We start from the raw sequence: 16,941 nt of genomic DNA, 5'->3' as shown, positions 1-16,941 counted from the left end.
TCTACCTTTTTCTTCTAACCAATCTATCCCACAATTTCCTCATTTTCTTTTTCTCATCCACTCGTCCCTTCCTCTCTTTTAAACAGAAACTCTTTTAGATGGCTAAGGACTCCATGATGATTTAGCTACACCACTGTCCATGTAATTAAGGTAGTCCAGGTGAAAGCAGGTGACAATCCAGCAAGAAAAAATAAGAAAACGAGGAAAAAATATGGATCGGGTAAAAGAAAACGGCCAGCTGGATGCCACTCACCGCGAAACTGGACGGTGCTGGAAAGGATGCGTCTGGAACGGAACTGTGACCTTACAGGCTGGAATAAACTTTTAGAATTCAGTCGGAACAGAAAGTAGTGTGGGCAGGCTGGACTGGACAAACTCCCTAAGTGAAATGACCTGGAATGTGGCTGCGGGAAGGTTAGATGTGACTGAGACTGGGTTGAAAGTAGCTGAGAGGGAGCTGGGAATGGATCCTGTGGGTTGGACTCGCTCTGAAAGTGAATCTGCGTGGAATATGTCTGGAACGAGGCCGAAAATTGATCACCCGAGCTTGAACCAAACAGAAACGGAAATAGAAATAGGCTACCAGGACTTAAATGTACGTGAAATAGGGCTGGAAATGAACAATCCAAGTTTGAACGTAGCTAGAGCAGAGCTGGAAATGAACAATGCCGACTTGAACCTAACTGGAACAGGGCTGGAAATGAACAACATGGGGTGGAATGTAAGTGGAACTGGACTGGAAATGAACAACATGGGGTGGAACATGAGTGGAACAGGGCTGGACGAATCAGGATGGACCAACTTGACTACCAATTCATCCGCGTGGGTGTGGGGTGGAGGCTTTGCGGGGGCGGGGGTCGAGGTGGAGGTGAACGAGTCTCGTGCAATGAACGAGAGCGAGTATGACTACGACTACGAGGCGGCGCTGGGCACGTTCTTCTGGGGTCAGCTGCTGCCGCCACTGCTGATCTACTCGCTGACCTACCTGCTGGGGGTCACAGGAAACTCCCTCATCATCTTCACCATCTGTCGCTTCAGACGGCTCAGGACCACAACAAATGTCTTCTTGGCTTCCTTGGCCTCTGCTGACTTACTGCTGCTGCTGATCTGCATCCCGGTTAAGGTAGGAGGGTTTATCTTTGTCCTTCTCTCCATCCTTCAGTTTTGCCATAATATTTTCTTTACCACAACCAATTTGTCCCTTACGCTTGCTGATTCTGTATGCCAAGTGAATGTGAGTTATTATGCCTCCTTACTTCATTGTTCCTTCACTGCCTGCGTCCTTCACTGCCTCCTTCCTTCCTTCTCTCATCACCACCAGCGTTCCCATGGCCTCGATGGGGTCTGTTGATCTGCATACTGGTCAAGGTGAGAATTCCCGTCCTTCCCTCCTTCAGTGTCTCAATCATTCCATCACAACTTCCTTCCTTTACTGCCTCCTTCGTTCCACCACTCATTCCTTCCTTCACAGCCTCCTTCATTCCATCGATCCTTCTTTCCTTCAATCCAATACTGTTTTTTTTCCTGCACTGTCTGCTTAATATCATCACTTTCTTCTTCCTTATTTCCATCAATTCTTCATTGCTGCTTTATTCCTTTCTTCCCTCTTTCCTTCCTTCATTCTTTCGTTCCTCATTTTCCTTCCTTCCTTCCATTCTTTTCTTCTCCCCTTTCTTCCTTCCTCTCTTCATTCCATCCTTCCCTCTTTTCTTCATTCGTTACTCTTCCTTTTCTCCTTCAGTTTCTCTTCTCCCCTTCCTTCCTTCCTTCCTCTCTTCCTTCCCTCTTTGCTTCATTCTTTCGTTCTTGTCTTCCTTCCTCCATCCCTCCCACACCCAAGGATTGTCCTGTAGGTCCCTCTGTCGCCTCTTGATTGCTGCTGTCCTCGCCCATCTACTTCACAATATACCTAAGTCTGCCCTGCATCCTCCGTATAGACTCCCGTTTTTCTTTTTAATGTTTCACTTTTCCTTCCTCATTCTTTTAATGCTCTCTCTCTCTCTCTCTCTCTCTCTCTCTCTCTCTCTCTCTCTCTCTCTATTTCCTGCTCTTCCCTTCCTTCTTCCCATTTCCTCCTCCTTCCATTTCCTCCTCCCTTTCTTCTTTCATTTCTCTTTCCTCATTTTTTCTTCCTTCGTCACCTTATCCCTCACTTTCTGCCTCCTTTTTCTCCTCCACGTCAGACGCTTGATTACGGTGGAGAGCCTTGACAGAAGACCCGCAGGGGCGAGGGGAGGGGTGAGGGGGGCTGGGGCAGGGGGGCAGGGAAGGAGTGAGGGGGGACTGGGGATTAGGGGCAGGGGAGGGGCAGGGGAGAGGTAAGGAGGTTTGGAGGGGCAAGGAAGGGAGGGGGGGGTCAAACACAAATATCACTCTTCTCACTTCCGCTTAATCGTCTCTTCACTACGGGGGCGGTGCTACGGGGGAGTGGGGCGCCTTCACGTCGTGGCGCGAACATGGCCAGACGGTGAAGCTGCCGGGTTATAGAAACGTGCCTTGGAAAAATTATACAAGGCTAAGAAATATCATAAACAGAATTTCATGTGATTGTACAAGTTTCTGATAATTTAGAAGCTTATTCTTGGTGGTGACTAAAATTTCAGATTAACATGACCAAAAAATTGCAAAACGTTATTACTTATGTGAATACTTTTGAGTCTGAGAGAGAGAGAGAGAGAGAGAGAGAGAGAGAGAGAGAGAGAGAGAGAGAGAGAGAGAGAGAGAGAGAGAGAGAATAAAAGTCTGGTAATCAGTATACATTAGTCAGCCTCTCTACTCCTTTGTACTAATGATATACAAAGGAAACTCGCTGCTGGGCAATTAGCAACGACTTCAGAAACACACACACTACACTCGCCTCAGTCCATAAAACATAATTGGCCCAAACCTGACTACTACCCGGCTCTTTTAATGATAATAACAGATAGGAATAATTATTGGATTTGTGGAATAATTACCTTTAGCAGAAACTGTCCTTCCCATATCCATTACCTGATGATGATGATGATGATGATGGTGATGATGGTGTTGTGGTGATGGTGGTGACTATCTACGACATGATGGTATTTGAGGAAAATAACGTTGTACACACACACACACACACACACACACACACACACACACACACACACACACACACACACACACACACACACACACGCTCCCCCCCCTCTGTCTCTCTCTCTCTCTCTCTCTCTCTCTCTCACACACACACACATGCTCCCCTCCCTCCCTCTGTCTGTCTGTCTGTCTGTCTCTGTCTCTGTCTCTGTCTCTCTCTCTCTCTCTCTCTCTCTCTCTGCCAAACACGCACACTAATCTGAGAGAGATTTTTAAAGCCAGTGTCTCTCTCGCTTTACTGTACGTCGAGAGATAATGAGGGCCGGGAAGAGACTGGGGAGACATTTTTGGCAGTGCTGACATCCTCACTTAGACGAACATATCCCATTGCGAGAGAGAGAGAGAGAGAGAGAGAGAGTAAACAGCAACAGACCCGCTCCACAGACATCCCTCCCCCAAGGTTGTTTTCTATGAGACAGGGCACAGACATGGTAACTACTGGGAGAGGGACGCCTTCACGCGGTGGCACTTGTACTGTCGGACGGCTCAACTGCCTGGCTATACAAGAAGTCCCTCAGCTACTGCCCTATCCCCAGAAAGGAGGATGGTGTGCTGCAGAAAAAAGGGAGACTTAAGCCTGCAGTCCACCGGGTTCACGTTTCAGATGAACTTCGGGTCATACAACAACAACGAAGACAAGAAGAAGAAGCTTATGATTGGTTTTGGATATTCCGGAACCTCCTTTCTTTAACGAGAGAGGAAGAGAGAAGAAGGGATGGGGAAGGAAAGAAAGAGAGGAAGAGAGAGGAAGGGATGGGGAAGGAGAGAAAGAGGGGAAGAGAGAGGAAGGGAAGGAGAAGGAGAGAAAGAGGGAAAGCGAGATAAAGGGAAGGGGATGGAGAGAAAGAGGGGAAGAGAGAGGAAGGGAAGGGGAAGGAGAGAAAGAAGGGAGAAAATGAGATTAAAAAGAAGTGAAAGAAAGAGAGGAAATCAGCAATTGTAACTTAGTAGCAGTCGAGATCTTGGACTCACGTTGATATAGCTTTTTACTTCAGAATTTAATCATCTACCACTTCCCAACGTAATGCCCTTTCCTCACGGGACACCCTAGCTATCTATCTATGTCTTTATCTATGTACCTATTTATCTATCTACCTATCTACCTAATCCATCTATCTTTTTCCCCTGAAGATTCATATTCCGGCATATTTTTTTCTGGAGATTTTATGTCTTCTCGTTATATTTTTATCACCCTTATGACGTTGCACTGAGTACCACATCTTTCTTTTCTTTTCAGTTTTTTACTTTATATTTCTAGTACTCAAATTTTATACATTTTTAACTTCACTGTATTCTTTTCCCTTTCTTAATCTTTTCATGATTTTTCATATTTTTCTTTCTTCTTCTTCATTTTTCTTTTCCTTTTACTTTCTCTCTCTTCCTCCTCCTCTTTTTTCTCCATCTCCTCCTCTCCTTTCTCCTCTTCTATTCCTCTCTGTTCTCCTTCTCTTTTTCTCAATTTCTCCTCGTCCTCCTCCTTATTCATCCATTTTTTCTTTCTCCTCCTCCTTCCTCTCACTCTCATTTTCTAAAGATTTACAGAACTCATAGATATTTTTTTAAGTGTGTGTTTTCTGGAAGGCAAGATATATTTAGCAACACCTTCTTTCCAAAAACTCTTCCTCATCTCCAATATTGAACGCTCCTTTATGTTTTTCTTTTTTTCTTTTTTCTTTTTTTTTACCCTGTTTTCATCCGGATAGTAGGCACTGTTGTTGTTGTTGTTGTTGTTGTTGCTGGTGGTGGTGGTGATATTGTAGTAGTAGTTGTTGTTGTTGTTGTTGTTGTTGCTGGTGGTGGTGGTGATATTGTAGTAGTAGTTGTTGTTGTTTTTGTCAGTATTGTTGTTAGTGTTGTTGTTGTTTTTGTCGGTATTGTTGTTGTTGTTGTTGTTGTTTTGTTGTTGTTGTTGCTGTTGTTGTTGCTGTTGTTGTTGCTGTTGCTGTTGCTGTTGCTGTTGTTGTTGTTGTTGTTGCTGTTGATGTTGTTGCTGTTGTTGGTGGTGGTGGTGATAGCTTTGATGGTGGTGATGTTGGTGGTGGTGATGGTTGTGGTGGTGTTCGTGGGCAGGTGGTGGTAGTGTTGTCAATATTATTATTTCTGACAGTGGTGGTGGCAGCTGCTGTTCTAGAAGCGCAAGAACATTCGCAGTAAGAATTAAAAAATAAAAAAAATTACATCTTAGTAGAGTATAAAATGGCTATAAAACTACAGACCACAAGACAAAGAGTAAAAAAAAAAAAAAAAAAGGTCGAGAAATAACAGCGCTCAAATTTATTGTTCCAAAATCGAAATAAATTGCCGTGGACCAATTTATTCTCCCGGTTTCACATTAAGGCCGAAATAAATTGTTGAGGGCAAATCTCCTGGAATATATTTGTAAGCGTCTTATAATTTATTAGCCTTCCAAAAATAGAAGCGAGAGTCTGCTTTGGCCTGGCTCCCCCCCCCCCGTCCCTCTCTCTCTCTCTCTCTCTCTCTCTCTCTCTCTCTCTCTCTCTCTCTCTCTCTCTCTCTCTCTCTCTCTCACTGTATACGTCTTCCAAGGGCTCATCAAAAAAATATATTCACCACTCTCACTCACCCTTATTGGTGCCTTAAATACAGTATATACACCAGAAAAGACGGCAATGAAACTGGCATGGATAGATGGATGGATGGATTTATGAGTGGGTGGATGGAAGGAGGGATATACTGACTGACTGATGGAAGGATGGATGAACTAATAAATGATGTATTACCGTATTAAGCAGAATGGATATGAAGATGTGTGGATGAATAGATGGACAGGCGAATGAACGGAAAGACGGTTGACTGGATAGATGAATGTATGGACAGATGGATGGATGGATGGATGGATGGTAAACATGTGAGCAACATAAAATGAAGTTCGGTAAATGGATGGATTTTTCGTTATATTTAGCTTTTTTAATGATCAAGAGAAAGAAGAAAGCCACCATCATCACCTGCAAAAGAAATCATAACACGGCACCGCCACACCTGCACTCTGTTCTTAGGAAATCCGAAGAGGGGCTGGAAGAATAACAAATGAACTTTTAAAAACTGAAGGTAAGAAAGTTTTCGTTCATGGACGCTCCCAGAGGCTGCTGTGTGACGAGGATTAAAAAAAAAAAAAAAAAAAAAAAAAAACGAAGAGATGGAACAATAGAGACAAAGGGAGCTGAAGATCCACCAAAAGAAATATATTTAGAAACATCACAAGGCTTGCAACATCCACGCACATGAGCAAGGGGAGGAAGTTGGGATCTGAACCTATAATGATTGCAACTGCTCTTTTGTCTGGTCTGAAACAATGCCATCAAGAGTGAAAGCTGTTCCCTTATTGGATTTTAATTAGTGCCAGCAAAACAGATAGCTTTTGTGTTCCTTTTGGCCTAATTTAATGCCAAAAATGTCGACAGTTTTCGTTTAAGGATACAAAATGATTCCAACAATGATTCCCTTTGTGTGACCGTCCTAATGCTTTTCTTCATCCATCCATCATCCGTCCTTCCATCTATCCATTCGCTCATCCATCTATCATCTAACCATCATCCATCCATTCATCCATCCATCATCTAACCATCATCCATCCATCATCTAACCATCATCCATCCATTCATCCATCCATCCATCATCCAGTCACTTAGAACCCACTCTTTTCATTGCTAATTAAATATTCAGATATTCCTCTTCTCAGTTTCTATCCTTTCTTATACATTACCCCCAACACTGAACTGACTTGATGATGATGATACTAATGATAATAAATAACAGTAAAAGCAATAAGGTTAAACTATTACTACTACTACTACTACTATTACTAATGATAATAATAATAATAATAATAATAATAATAATGATAAATGTTTTAATCCAGCACTTACATAACCCAATTAAAAATTCTCCTGTACACAGGCCCCAAGCTCTTTAAAAATAGCGTAAGAGATGAAACTAATTAAGCTGGTTAATGGGAATGGTCTAAATATATATAATTAAGGGGAGACTAATGGAAGTGGGTGGATGGATGGATGGGTAGATGGATGGATGACTGGATGGATGGATGGATGGATGGATGAATAAAGGAGTGAATGAATGCATGAATAAATGAATGGATGGAAGGAGGTATGTGAGTCTGTCTGTCTGAATCATGAATCATCAAATAATTATTCTCATTAATCGACTTATCTCTATATTTGACGCCATTTCTAAACGTGGCTGGTGATGATGGTGCTAGTTCTTATTGCTGTTGCTGTTGCTGTTCTTCTTCATATTATTATTATTATTATTATTATTATTTTTATTGTTGGTATTATTATAAAGACCGTTTGAATGAATGTATGGATGGTTGGACAGACGAATGGTTGGAAAAAAGGCAAACTTCCTCAGCTGATAATGATAATAATAATAATAATAATAATAATAATAGTAGTAGCAGTAGTAGTATAGTAGTAGTAGTAGCAGTAGTAGTATAGTAGTAGTAGTAGCAGTAGTATAAAGATAAAGCAACACCAAGATAAGGTGAGAAAGTGACGATGAGTATAAGAAGAGAGAGAAAAGGAAATAGATGTTTCTCACACACACACACACACACACACACACACACACACACACACACACACACACACACACACACACACACACACACACACACACACACACACACACACACACACACACACACACACACACACACACACACACACACACACACACACACACACACACACACACACACACACACACACACACACACACACACACACACACACACACACACACACACACACACACACACACACACACACACACACACACACACACACACACACACACACACACACACACACACACACACACACACACACCAATTAAAACAAGAACACTCACATATTGCCAACCCTCAATATCCTGGGCCTCCCACAAAATGGCAACTTTTATGAAATCCACTCCCACTTTTTACGTAATACAACATGTGGGCTGAAGGAAGGAAGGAAGGAAGGAAGGAAGGAAGAAAGGAAGGAAGGAAGGAACGAAGGGAAGAAGGAAGGAAGGAAGGAAGGAAGGAAGGAAGGAAGTGAAGAAGGAAGGAAGGCAGGAAGGAAGGAAGGAAGGGAAGATGGATGGAAGGAAGGAAGGAAAGAAGGAAGGGAGGAAAGAAGGAAGGGAGGAAAGAAGGAACGAACGAATCAACGAAGAAAGGAAGGAAGACAGGCAGGCAGGCAGACAAGCAGGCAGGCAGGCAGGCAGGCAGACAAACAGGCAGACAAGCAGGCAGGCAGGTAGGCAGGCAGGCAGGCAGGCAGGTAGGGGAGGAAAGAAGGAAGGGGAGGAAGGAAGGAAGGAAGGAAGGAAGGGTCAAAGGGAGAAAGCAATACTCGTTAACGAAAAAGTATCATAAAACCGTCCAAGTTGCCGCAAATAAAGGCCAAACTCCTTGATATATACAGCAGTGGCAAATTTAATATTCTCAGACACCCATGACTCACCCCCAAAATATATATAATCGCCAACCTTTTTACTGATACAGAAAACTAGAGTTGTCCTCACAGCGGACGAGTTACTGTATTATAATGTCAGTATGGTGTGCATTATTAACCAAAAAGATTGTAGTAGTAGTAGTAGTAGTAGTAGTAGTGGTAGTAGCAGCAGTAGTAGTAGTAGTAGTAGTAGTAACGTAGTAGTAGTAGTAGTAGTAGTAGTAGTAGTAGTAGTAACGTAGTAGTAGTAGTAGTAGTACCGTAGTAGTAGTAGTAGTAGTAGTACCGTAGTAGTAATAGTAGTAGTAGTACCGTAGTAGAGATTGTAAATCCAGGCTCATCTGAACGTGAACCCAGTGGAATGTAGGCTGAAACTGTCATTTTCTTGCCGTTCACCATTCCCTATTTGAGCGGTAGGGGGTGAGCTGAAGGACATATGTATAACCGGGCAGTGAAGCCACCACGTGAAGGCGTGTACCATACAGATGTGTTAAAAGGTAAAATAAATCGCCCAAAATACGACGTTACTAAGCATCCCAAGCCAAAGAGATCACCACCTTTGATATGGATAGAAAAAAAAAAAAGTGGTTGGCCTCGTCCCTAAACTGTCAGTACAAAGGGATCATACCCGGCCGAAAAATGCTTTGATGTGTTGCAGCTGTTGTGTCTGTTTGTCTGTCTGTGTCTGTCTGTCTGTCTGATTTTGCTTATCTCGGTTACGGCTTCTGTGTGTGTGTGTGTGTGTGTGTGTGTGTGTGTGTGTGTGTGTGTGTGTGTGTGTGTGTGTGTGTGTGTGTGTGTGTGTGTGTGTGTGTGTGTGTGTGTGTGTGTGTGTGTGTGTGTGTGTGTGTGTGTGTGTGTGTGTGTGTGTGTGTGTGTGTGTGTGTGGTGTGTGTGTGTGTGTGTGTGTGTGTGTGTGTGTGTTGAAAGGGGGATGCCTGTGTGCGGGGGTGGGATTGCGTGCGTGAGATTGAGTGCGTGTGTGTATATGCGTGGGCCTGTATATAACTAAAATGGCGACTCCAATTCTCTCTCTCCCAGCAGCTGCCATGTAAGGTTTCTATTGGTTTAACGAATAATTTTGTTTTTCATTTTTCCCCACGAAAATCCCCATCTGGCATTATTAAATTACGTACTTTTTTTGCCATTTTGACGAGAAGTGGCAATTAAGTCTCTCTCTCTCTCTCTCTCTCTCTCTCTCTGTCCTCCCTTTTAATTTCTGTCTCTACTTACACCCCTCCGTTGTACTTGCTCGAACATCACTTTATTAACCAGTTCTCTCTCTCTCTCTCTCTCTCTCTCTCTCTCTCTCTCTCTCTCTCTCCAGCCATGAGACAGTGCAATTACAACGCGAGGCAACAGCAGCGACACACACATTTAAGGGACTTTGCCGCCAGATTAGGACCTCTCTGGACTCGGATCCTCTGCTCAAGGACTGGGCTGCTGTAAGGAAGGCCATTGCTGCAGAAGGGAGGAGAGAGGGAAGGTTGGAGAGAGGAGGGAGGAGAGAGGGAAGGCTGGAGAGGGGAGGGAAGCAGGGAGGGAACGTTACAGAGGGAAGGGAGGTAGGGAGGGGACGCTAGAGGGGCTAGGAAGAAAGGTACCGGTATGTAGGTTTTAGAGGGAATGGAGGAGGGGAGAGATGGCTGGGGAGGAAATGATCATGGAAGGGAGGATTGGAGGGATTGACGGAGAAATAAGTGGAAGGTCGAAGGGAAAAGGGAAGGAATAATGAGGCGTGAAAGTTGGAAGGGAAAGGGAGAAAGGTTCATCAATTAACACTGTATAGGGAATTCACACTGTTTCTATAGCACGGATACCAAAACCGTATCACAGAACCCAAGTGCGGCCTTACTAAAATGAAAGCTGCAGTATTGCTTAGAATATCCTCTTACTCACGTCTTTTTATATACATCCTAAGACACTACTTGCTTTACACTGTTGTCTAGGTTTTAGGTCTTTACTAATCACGACTTCTAGATCCCTTTCACCTTCTGATTTATTAGTATGTTATTTTAAACTCGGAATGTGTTTATGTTTCCTCCACTGCCTTGCCCACATTCAGTGCTTTACATTTCTCTACATAAACTCAAATCTGTCAAACTTCTACCCATTTACATAGTATGCCAATGTCTTTTCCCGGGCTATTACAGTCGACTGTTGGATTAATGATGTACTATTTTTGTGAATATGACAAATTTGCTAACACTGCCGGTGATTCCTGTGCCTAGAGTCCTAGACAATCTCTCTCTCTCTCTCTCTCTCTCTCTCTCTCTCTTTCCCTCTCTCTCTCTCTCTCGCAACCAACCAATCTGTCTATCTAAAATAAACTACAAAGGACTAAAGATCTGACCCTAGAGCACTCCACTAGCTATTAATCTCCAATCCAAAATAATACCATTTACGTAAATCCTGTTTCCTTCCCTAATTAAGTCAAAATTCAGTCCATTTTAAATAATACCTCTCCCAATACCTTCCATTCAAGCTTTCCTAATTAATCTCTTGTAAGGAATCCCATCAAAGCCAAGACAGTAAGAGACAGGTAAAAAATGGGGAGAATAGCACGAAAGGACCGAAGGGGAAAAGGGATATGAGAGAGAGAGAGAGAGAGAGAGAGAGAGAGAGAGAGAGAGAGAGAGAGAGAGAGAGAGAGAGAGAGGAAATGGGAGTATGGAAGAGGGAAAAGGGAGAGAATGGAAGGGGCCAAACAGTTTTCCAAGCTAAACGGATGATGCCACATATCCTCACATGTCACCATTTGGGCAATGATACCGAACCGTCTATACTGAATCATGCTAGGGCTGTCTCATTTCGGTCCAGTGTATTCGTACAAGCTGGGATACCTTCATAACATATCAGTGGGTCTTGTAAGGACATCAGTAAGTAAAAATAAACAAAAAACATTAATAAAATAAAAAGAAATATAAAAAAGATCTCATGGAAACGTCATTGTTGTAGTCTAGAGCCGAATCAAGTATGCCTTTTTTGGCCCACGATTTTTTTTTTTTCCAATATAAAAAATACTTCCATTGGTATTCACTCGATAATATAACATAAGCTTAATTCTGCATGCCATGCAAATTCTCAAAAAAGTAATAATAAAAAGGAAAGAATATGGAACGCCACTTTATGAAGTACATAAAAATTCGGGTGGCTGAAAAATTGTGCACGCTACACGGCTCATAAATTCTTGCGCGGGCCAATATGACGCTCCGCTGACCAGTTTTTGCGCCAATATACAAAGTTTTTAACCTGGGCAATCACAGTACGGTTACGACCAATGGCTCTGCGGCGGTTAGTGACCATCGTTTATATAGGCAAAATAAATAAAAATGCATAAATAAAGCAGTAAATATACAGCTCATTTTGTTTCGTTCATGTGGTTAGAATAATAAAAAAAACAGTAAAGGGAAAAGCTGTTATTGGGTCATTTGTAATTAGCTCTGTATTTTTTGCGTCTTTCTATGCTTAGCTTGACGGTGGTGGTGGTGGTACTGGGGTGGTGGTGTGGTGTTGGTGGTGGTGCTGGTGGTGTGGTATTGGTGTGTTGAGGGTGTTGATGGTAGTGTGGTATTGGTGGTGGAGGAGCTGTGGTGTTCATGGTGATGTGTCGTACTGGTGGTGGAGCGGGTAGGGTGGTGGTGGTGACTGGATGACCGACAGACAGACAGCCAGTAATCATGCATTATTCAGTATCTTAAGTGTTCAAAATGCCTACCTCCTACGTCCATGAACATCTAAGCTCACTGTACGATTGAACAATTAACCGTGCGTAGACTCACAAGTACATTAACACACCTGGCACTACCAATTATGAGGCCAGGTAGCCGACTGGAGCTTACCTGTCCTACATACACTCTCTTTGGTGAAACCCAATTTTAGCGGTATACACGGAAGTGACTAGCTTTAGACGGGCGGGTATACGTGAAGTGATGAAGCTGGCGAGAGATACCAGATTCGGGAGAGGGGAAGGAACTCTAGTCATTCAGGGAGGCGGAAGCGGGCTTGAACGACGAGGGGTAAGGGGAACAATCAGTGAGATCGAAAGAGGTGTTAAGATTATCAGGGAACACAACGAGTGGGCTAACATCATTATAGTGGGGATTTTGAGGAGGCCAAAAGAAAGCTGGATCTATGAAAAAGTTAGGCTGGCTACAAGTGAGGAGATAGGGGAACTCACATAGTGGATGAACTCAGAATTCAAGAATGAAGGGATCAAGCAGGTGAGTTTCATGGATCTCGACGGGGTAGAGGACACAAGGAGTTTCGAGGAAGATGGATGGCACTTGAAGCAGAAAACAGAAGAGCATATAGCAGGAAGGATGAAGGAGGCAATAAGGCGAGAAGAGAGGAGGAGCGAGGGAAAAAGGAAATCAGATTGACTAATAAAAAGCAATAATCAGGAGGGAAGAGTAGTACAAAGAAGGAGCAAAGGGAGAGCAGATGCAGAGGAGAAACCTAGAAAGCAAAAGAGTAAAAGGAGAGTACCATACAAAAAGAATGGAGGGTGGATCAGCAAGAGAGAAGGAAAACGAGAGGATGAGTCGAAAATAAAGGTAGGATGTATAAACATTCAGGGATGGGGAATGGATACGCGGAGCGAGGTGATATACATGTGTGAAGAAAGGGACCTAGAACTTTTAGTACTGGCAGAAACAGGTCTGAGAGGGATGGTGGAGAAAATGAGTGATAAATTCAAGCTGGCAGGGAAGGGAAGGGAGAGGATATGAAAGAAAGGTGGGGGTGTCGCTCTAGTTGCAAAGAAGGAGTGGATGGTAACTGAATTACAATTGGGAGATAGTGAGGAACAGGAGGATGTGCTGGCAATAAAGCTGGAAAACAGAAAGAAGGAAGAGTGGAACTTGGTGGTAATGGTATGCTACATGAGAGTAGAAAAGGAGAGGGTTGAAAGGGAAGAAAATAAAAGACGATATAAAGTGATGAGCAAAGTAATGAGAGAGTGCAACGAGGTGTTGGTGATGGGGACATGAATGGGCACATTGGACTGCTTGGAGAGAGAGAATCAATGGCAATGGGGAGCTGCTACTGGACTTTTCACAAGAAAATGAGGTAGAAATTCTAAACTTAACAAGGACTGAGGGAAAGGCAACCTGAAGGAGGACAGACGGGGGAGCATCAGCGATTGCCTACATATTAGCAAATGATAGGGTGAGGGGCAGAATAAAGAGTTTGTAGGTTGACGAGGAGGGAGACGTTGAGCTGAAAAGTGACCACAATATGATGATTTGATCTGATGACAAAAAAAGAAGCACAAAGGGCAAGAAATGGAGGCAAGATAACAGGTGAGAGCTGGAACTTGAAGAAAGCAAGGTGGGAGGTGTTTAGGAAGGAATTAGAGGAATGGGAGGATAATACAGAGGGGGTGGAGGAACTAGATGGAGGGCAACAAAGTAATATAATGAAAGCAGCAGCGAAGGGGGTTGGTACAGTAAAAATGAAGGGGAGAACGACGAGAAAACCATGGTGGACGGAAGAAGTCAAGCTAGAAAGAAAAAGGATGAAAGAGATGAATAGATATAGAAAAAGGTTAAAAAGACAAGAAGGGGTTGATGCAAGAATGGTAATTATGGAAAAAGAACATTACGAGAAACAGAGAGAAATTACAAGAGAGACAGTGTGTAGAGCAGTAGGGGTCTGGAAAGAAATTAAATGGAGAGAATACAAAGGGAGAATGGCGAAGGAAGCAGGGAATGGTTTGTGTGGTTGAAAGGGAAGGAGCACGAGGAGGTAAAAGTGGATAAGCTATCCATAAGAGGAGAGGTCTTTCAAGGCAGTGAAACAGAGAGAGGTATTAAGGAATATTGGGAATGGGTTGGAGGGGCGAGGGAAGAAGACGTAGAGAGGGAATGGATAGTGGAGATGGAAGAGAAAGAGATGAATGTACGGGTGCTAGACAAGGAGATAACACTGGAAGAGGTAAGGAAAAGCATAAAGAAATTAAGAAGAGGTAAGGCAGCCGGAAATGATGGACTGCCTACCGAGATGTACCTAGAGGTGGGTGAATGCATGGTGAGGAACTTGAGGATGTTGATGAACGGGATAATGAGAGTGGAGAGGATACCTGATAAATGGAGAGAGGCAAGAGTTACAATGATACCCAGAGGGCGAGGCAAAGACCAGGGGGACATCAAGAACTACAGACCAGTGACAGTAGTGAATGTGATAGGGAAGTTGTTTGCAATGGTAGTTCGGCAGAGATTGAGCGAGGATATAGACAGAAATAGGGAGCTAAGTGATGAACAAAATGGGTTCAGGGTAGGACGGAGAGGGAGTGATAATGTATTTGTGCTGAGGGAGATTTTAGAAAAGAAAAGAAGACGGGGGCAGACGGTGTGACTAGCTTTCATAGACATAGAGAAGTACTAAAACCTGGGAGTGTGGATAGGAAGGAATGGTTTTAAGAGAGAGATTAATGAAAAAGTAAGGAAGGGAGGGAGAACTTGGGGAAGTTTACTAAATGCAGTGAAAGAGAGAGTAAATAGGTACGAGGTAATAAGAGGATTGTGGAAGGGGACTGGAGTGCCAGCCATAATGTATGAAATGGAGGCAACTGGATGTACAGAAGAGGAAGTGGAACGGTTGGAAAAAGTTCAAAACAGAGTAGGTAGGCTAGGGCTGGGAGGAAAGAAATGGACAGCGGTGAGAGGAGATATGGGACGGAGCACCTTTAGAGAACGAATAATGAAGGCGAAGATGAAATTCAGGCTGAGACTAGATGCAATGGTGGATGATACCTGGGTCAGAAGAATCTACTTGTGGACGGGGGTTAGAAGCAGATGGGAAAGAGAATGTAGGAGAGGACAGAGGAAACTAAGGATGATACAAGACAGACCAGGAGCAGAAGAGAGGGGGTGGCAATATAGAGAACTTAGGAGGGGGCAACTTAATGAAGATAGTAGAGAAACGTGTCCAGGAGTGGGGGATAAGAGAATGGAAAAGCGGGATGGACAAGAAGAGGACATAAGAGATGTATAAGAAGAAAACGGGGAGAGAAGAACGGTACGATGGGAGATTGGGTGGCAAGATTCTCTTTAAAGTAAGAGCAGGGGCCTGGGAGCTAAATTCAAGAACATGAAGGTGGAATGAGGGAGTAAATGAATGCGAGAATTGGTGGTTGGGTGGGGAGAGAGTGGAAGAGACTGTAGAACATGGAGTGACTGAGTGTGAGGCCTATAAAAGGGAGAAAGATGTGCTAGAACAGAGAATGAGATGTGTAGGAGCAGAGAGATGGGAAGAAGTGAAAAGAAAAGATGACAGAGGGATAGCATGGTTGTCTGGACTGGAGAAATTAAATGAGGATTAAGTGAGGGAGAGAATGGCAATTATGAAGAGTTTCCTACGTGACGTATGGAAGAGAGAGAGAGAGAGAGAGAGAGAGAGAGAGAGAGAGAGAGAGAGAGAGAGAGAGAGAGAGAGTAGATGCGGAGTGAAAGTACGTATCTTAAGCTTTTCTTTAAACTAGTCTCCAGCTCTCTCTCTCTCACCAAATTTTACAAACCAGTCTAAAACTTTTCCTTTACCTTTACATTTCTCCTGGGGGAATGCCGGTAACCAGGCGATACTGACGGGTTGGAAGGTGAAGCTTCCCTTCAGTTACCCCAGCAAGAAGAAGAAGAATGGATCTGGGTGTTGTGTAACGTTCTCTTTTCTATACTATAAAAACATTCTGTGTGTGTGTGTGTGTGTGTGTGTGTGTGTGTGTGTGTGTGTGTGTGTGTGTGTGTGTGTGTGAGGAGAAAATGCTGGAGGGGTTGATCAGAACCACAGAGTCCCCAGAGGAATGAATGTAAAGTGTGTAAGATGAAAAGCGGAGGCAGAGAGAGTCTGGCAGAGGGCGGGAGAGATGGAGAGAGCTGAGGAGAGGATGAGGAGGAGGAGGAGATGAAGACAGTGGAGATGAAAGGAGATGAGATGAAGGTGGAGAGTGCGAGATGAGGTAGATGAAGAGAGAGGTGAGAAAAATAATGTGAAATAAGAAGAAAATGAAGAGAGGGGGAAAGGAAGAAGATGAAGGGAAAGGAGATGGAGACGAAGAGAGGGAAGGAGACAGGATGTAAAGATTAAGGAAATGTAAGAGGAAAGAGGAGGAAGGTTAAGAGAGATGTGAGAAACTGAAGAATGGGAGGGAGAGAGAGAAGAGGATGACTTGGAGAAACGAGATGAAATGAAGAGAGAGGAGGAACTTGAAGAGAGAAGATGGAGAGAGTGAATTTTGAAGAGGAGAGAAAAGTGGAGAAAGTGGATGGAGAAATGAAGGGAATGATGAAGAGAGTGAAGCGACTGCAGCAATGTGTCTTCTTTATTTCATTTTTTCCTCTCT

The 16,941-nt window shown here is 43.5% G+C and overlaps 1 protein-coding gene across 1 annotated transcript in view; it reads left to right on the top strand.

Moving 5' to 3' along the window:
- The first annotated feature begins 388 nt into the window (after positions 1–388).
- The window catches only part of LOC145399768 (G-protein coupled receptor 54-like), a 100,178-nt gene continuing 83,625 nt past the window's right edge, over positions 389–16,941 (top strand). The window contains exon 1 of the mRNA XM_080272317.1: positions 389–1,123. Coding sequence (XP_080128443.1) covers positions 389–1,123 — 735 coding nt within the window. The remainder of the gene's footprint in view (positions 1,124–16,941) is intronic.

Source organism: Coenobita brevimanus, chromosome 50 (assembly GCF_032717465.1).
Source record: "Coenobita brevimanus isolate Jiangsu-jjx chromosome 50, ASM3271746v2, whole genome shotgun sequence".
Lineage (NCBI taxonomy): Eukaryota > Metazoa > Arthropoda > Malacostraca > Decapoda > Coenobitidae > Coenobita > Coenobita brevimanus.
The sequence above is the reverse complement of the archived record's forward strand: the minus strand, read 5'-3'. Positions and strand labels throughout refer to the sequence as shown.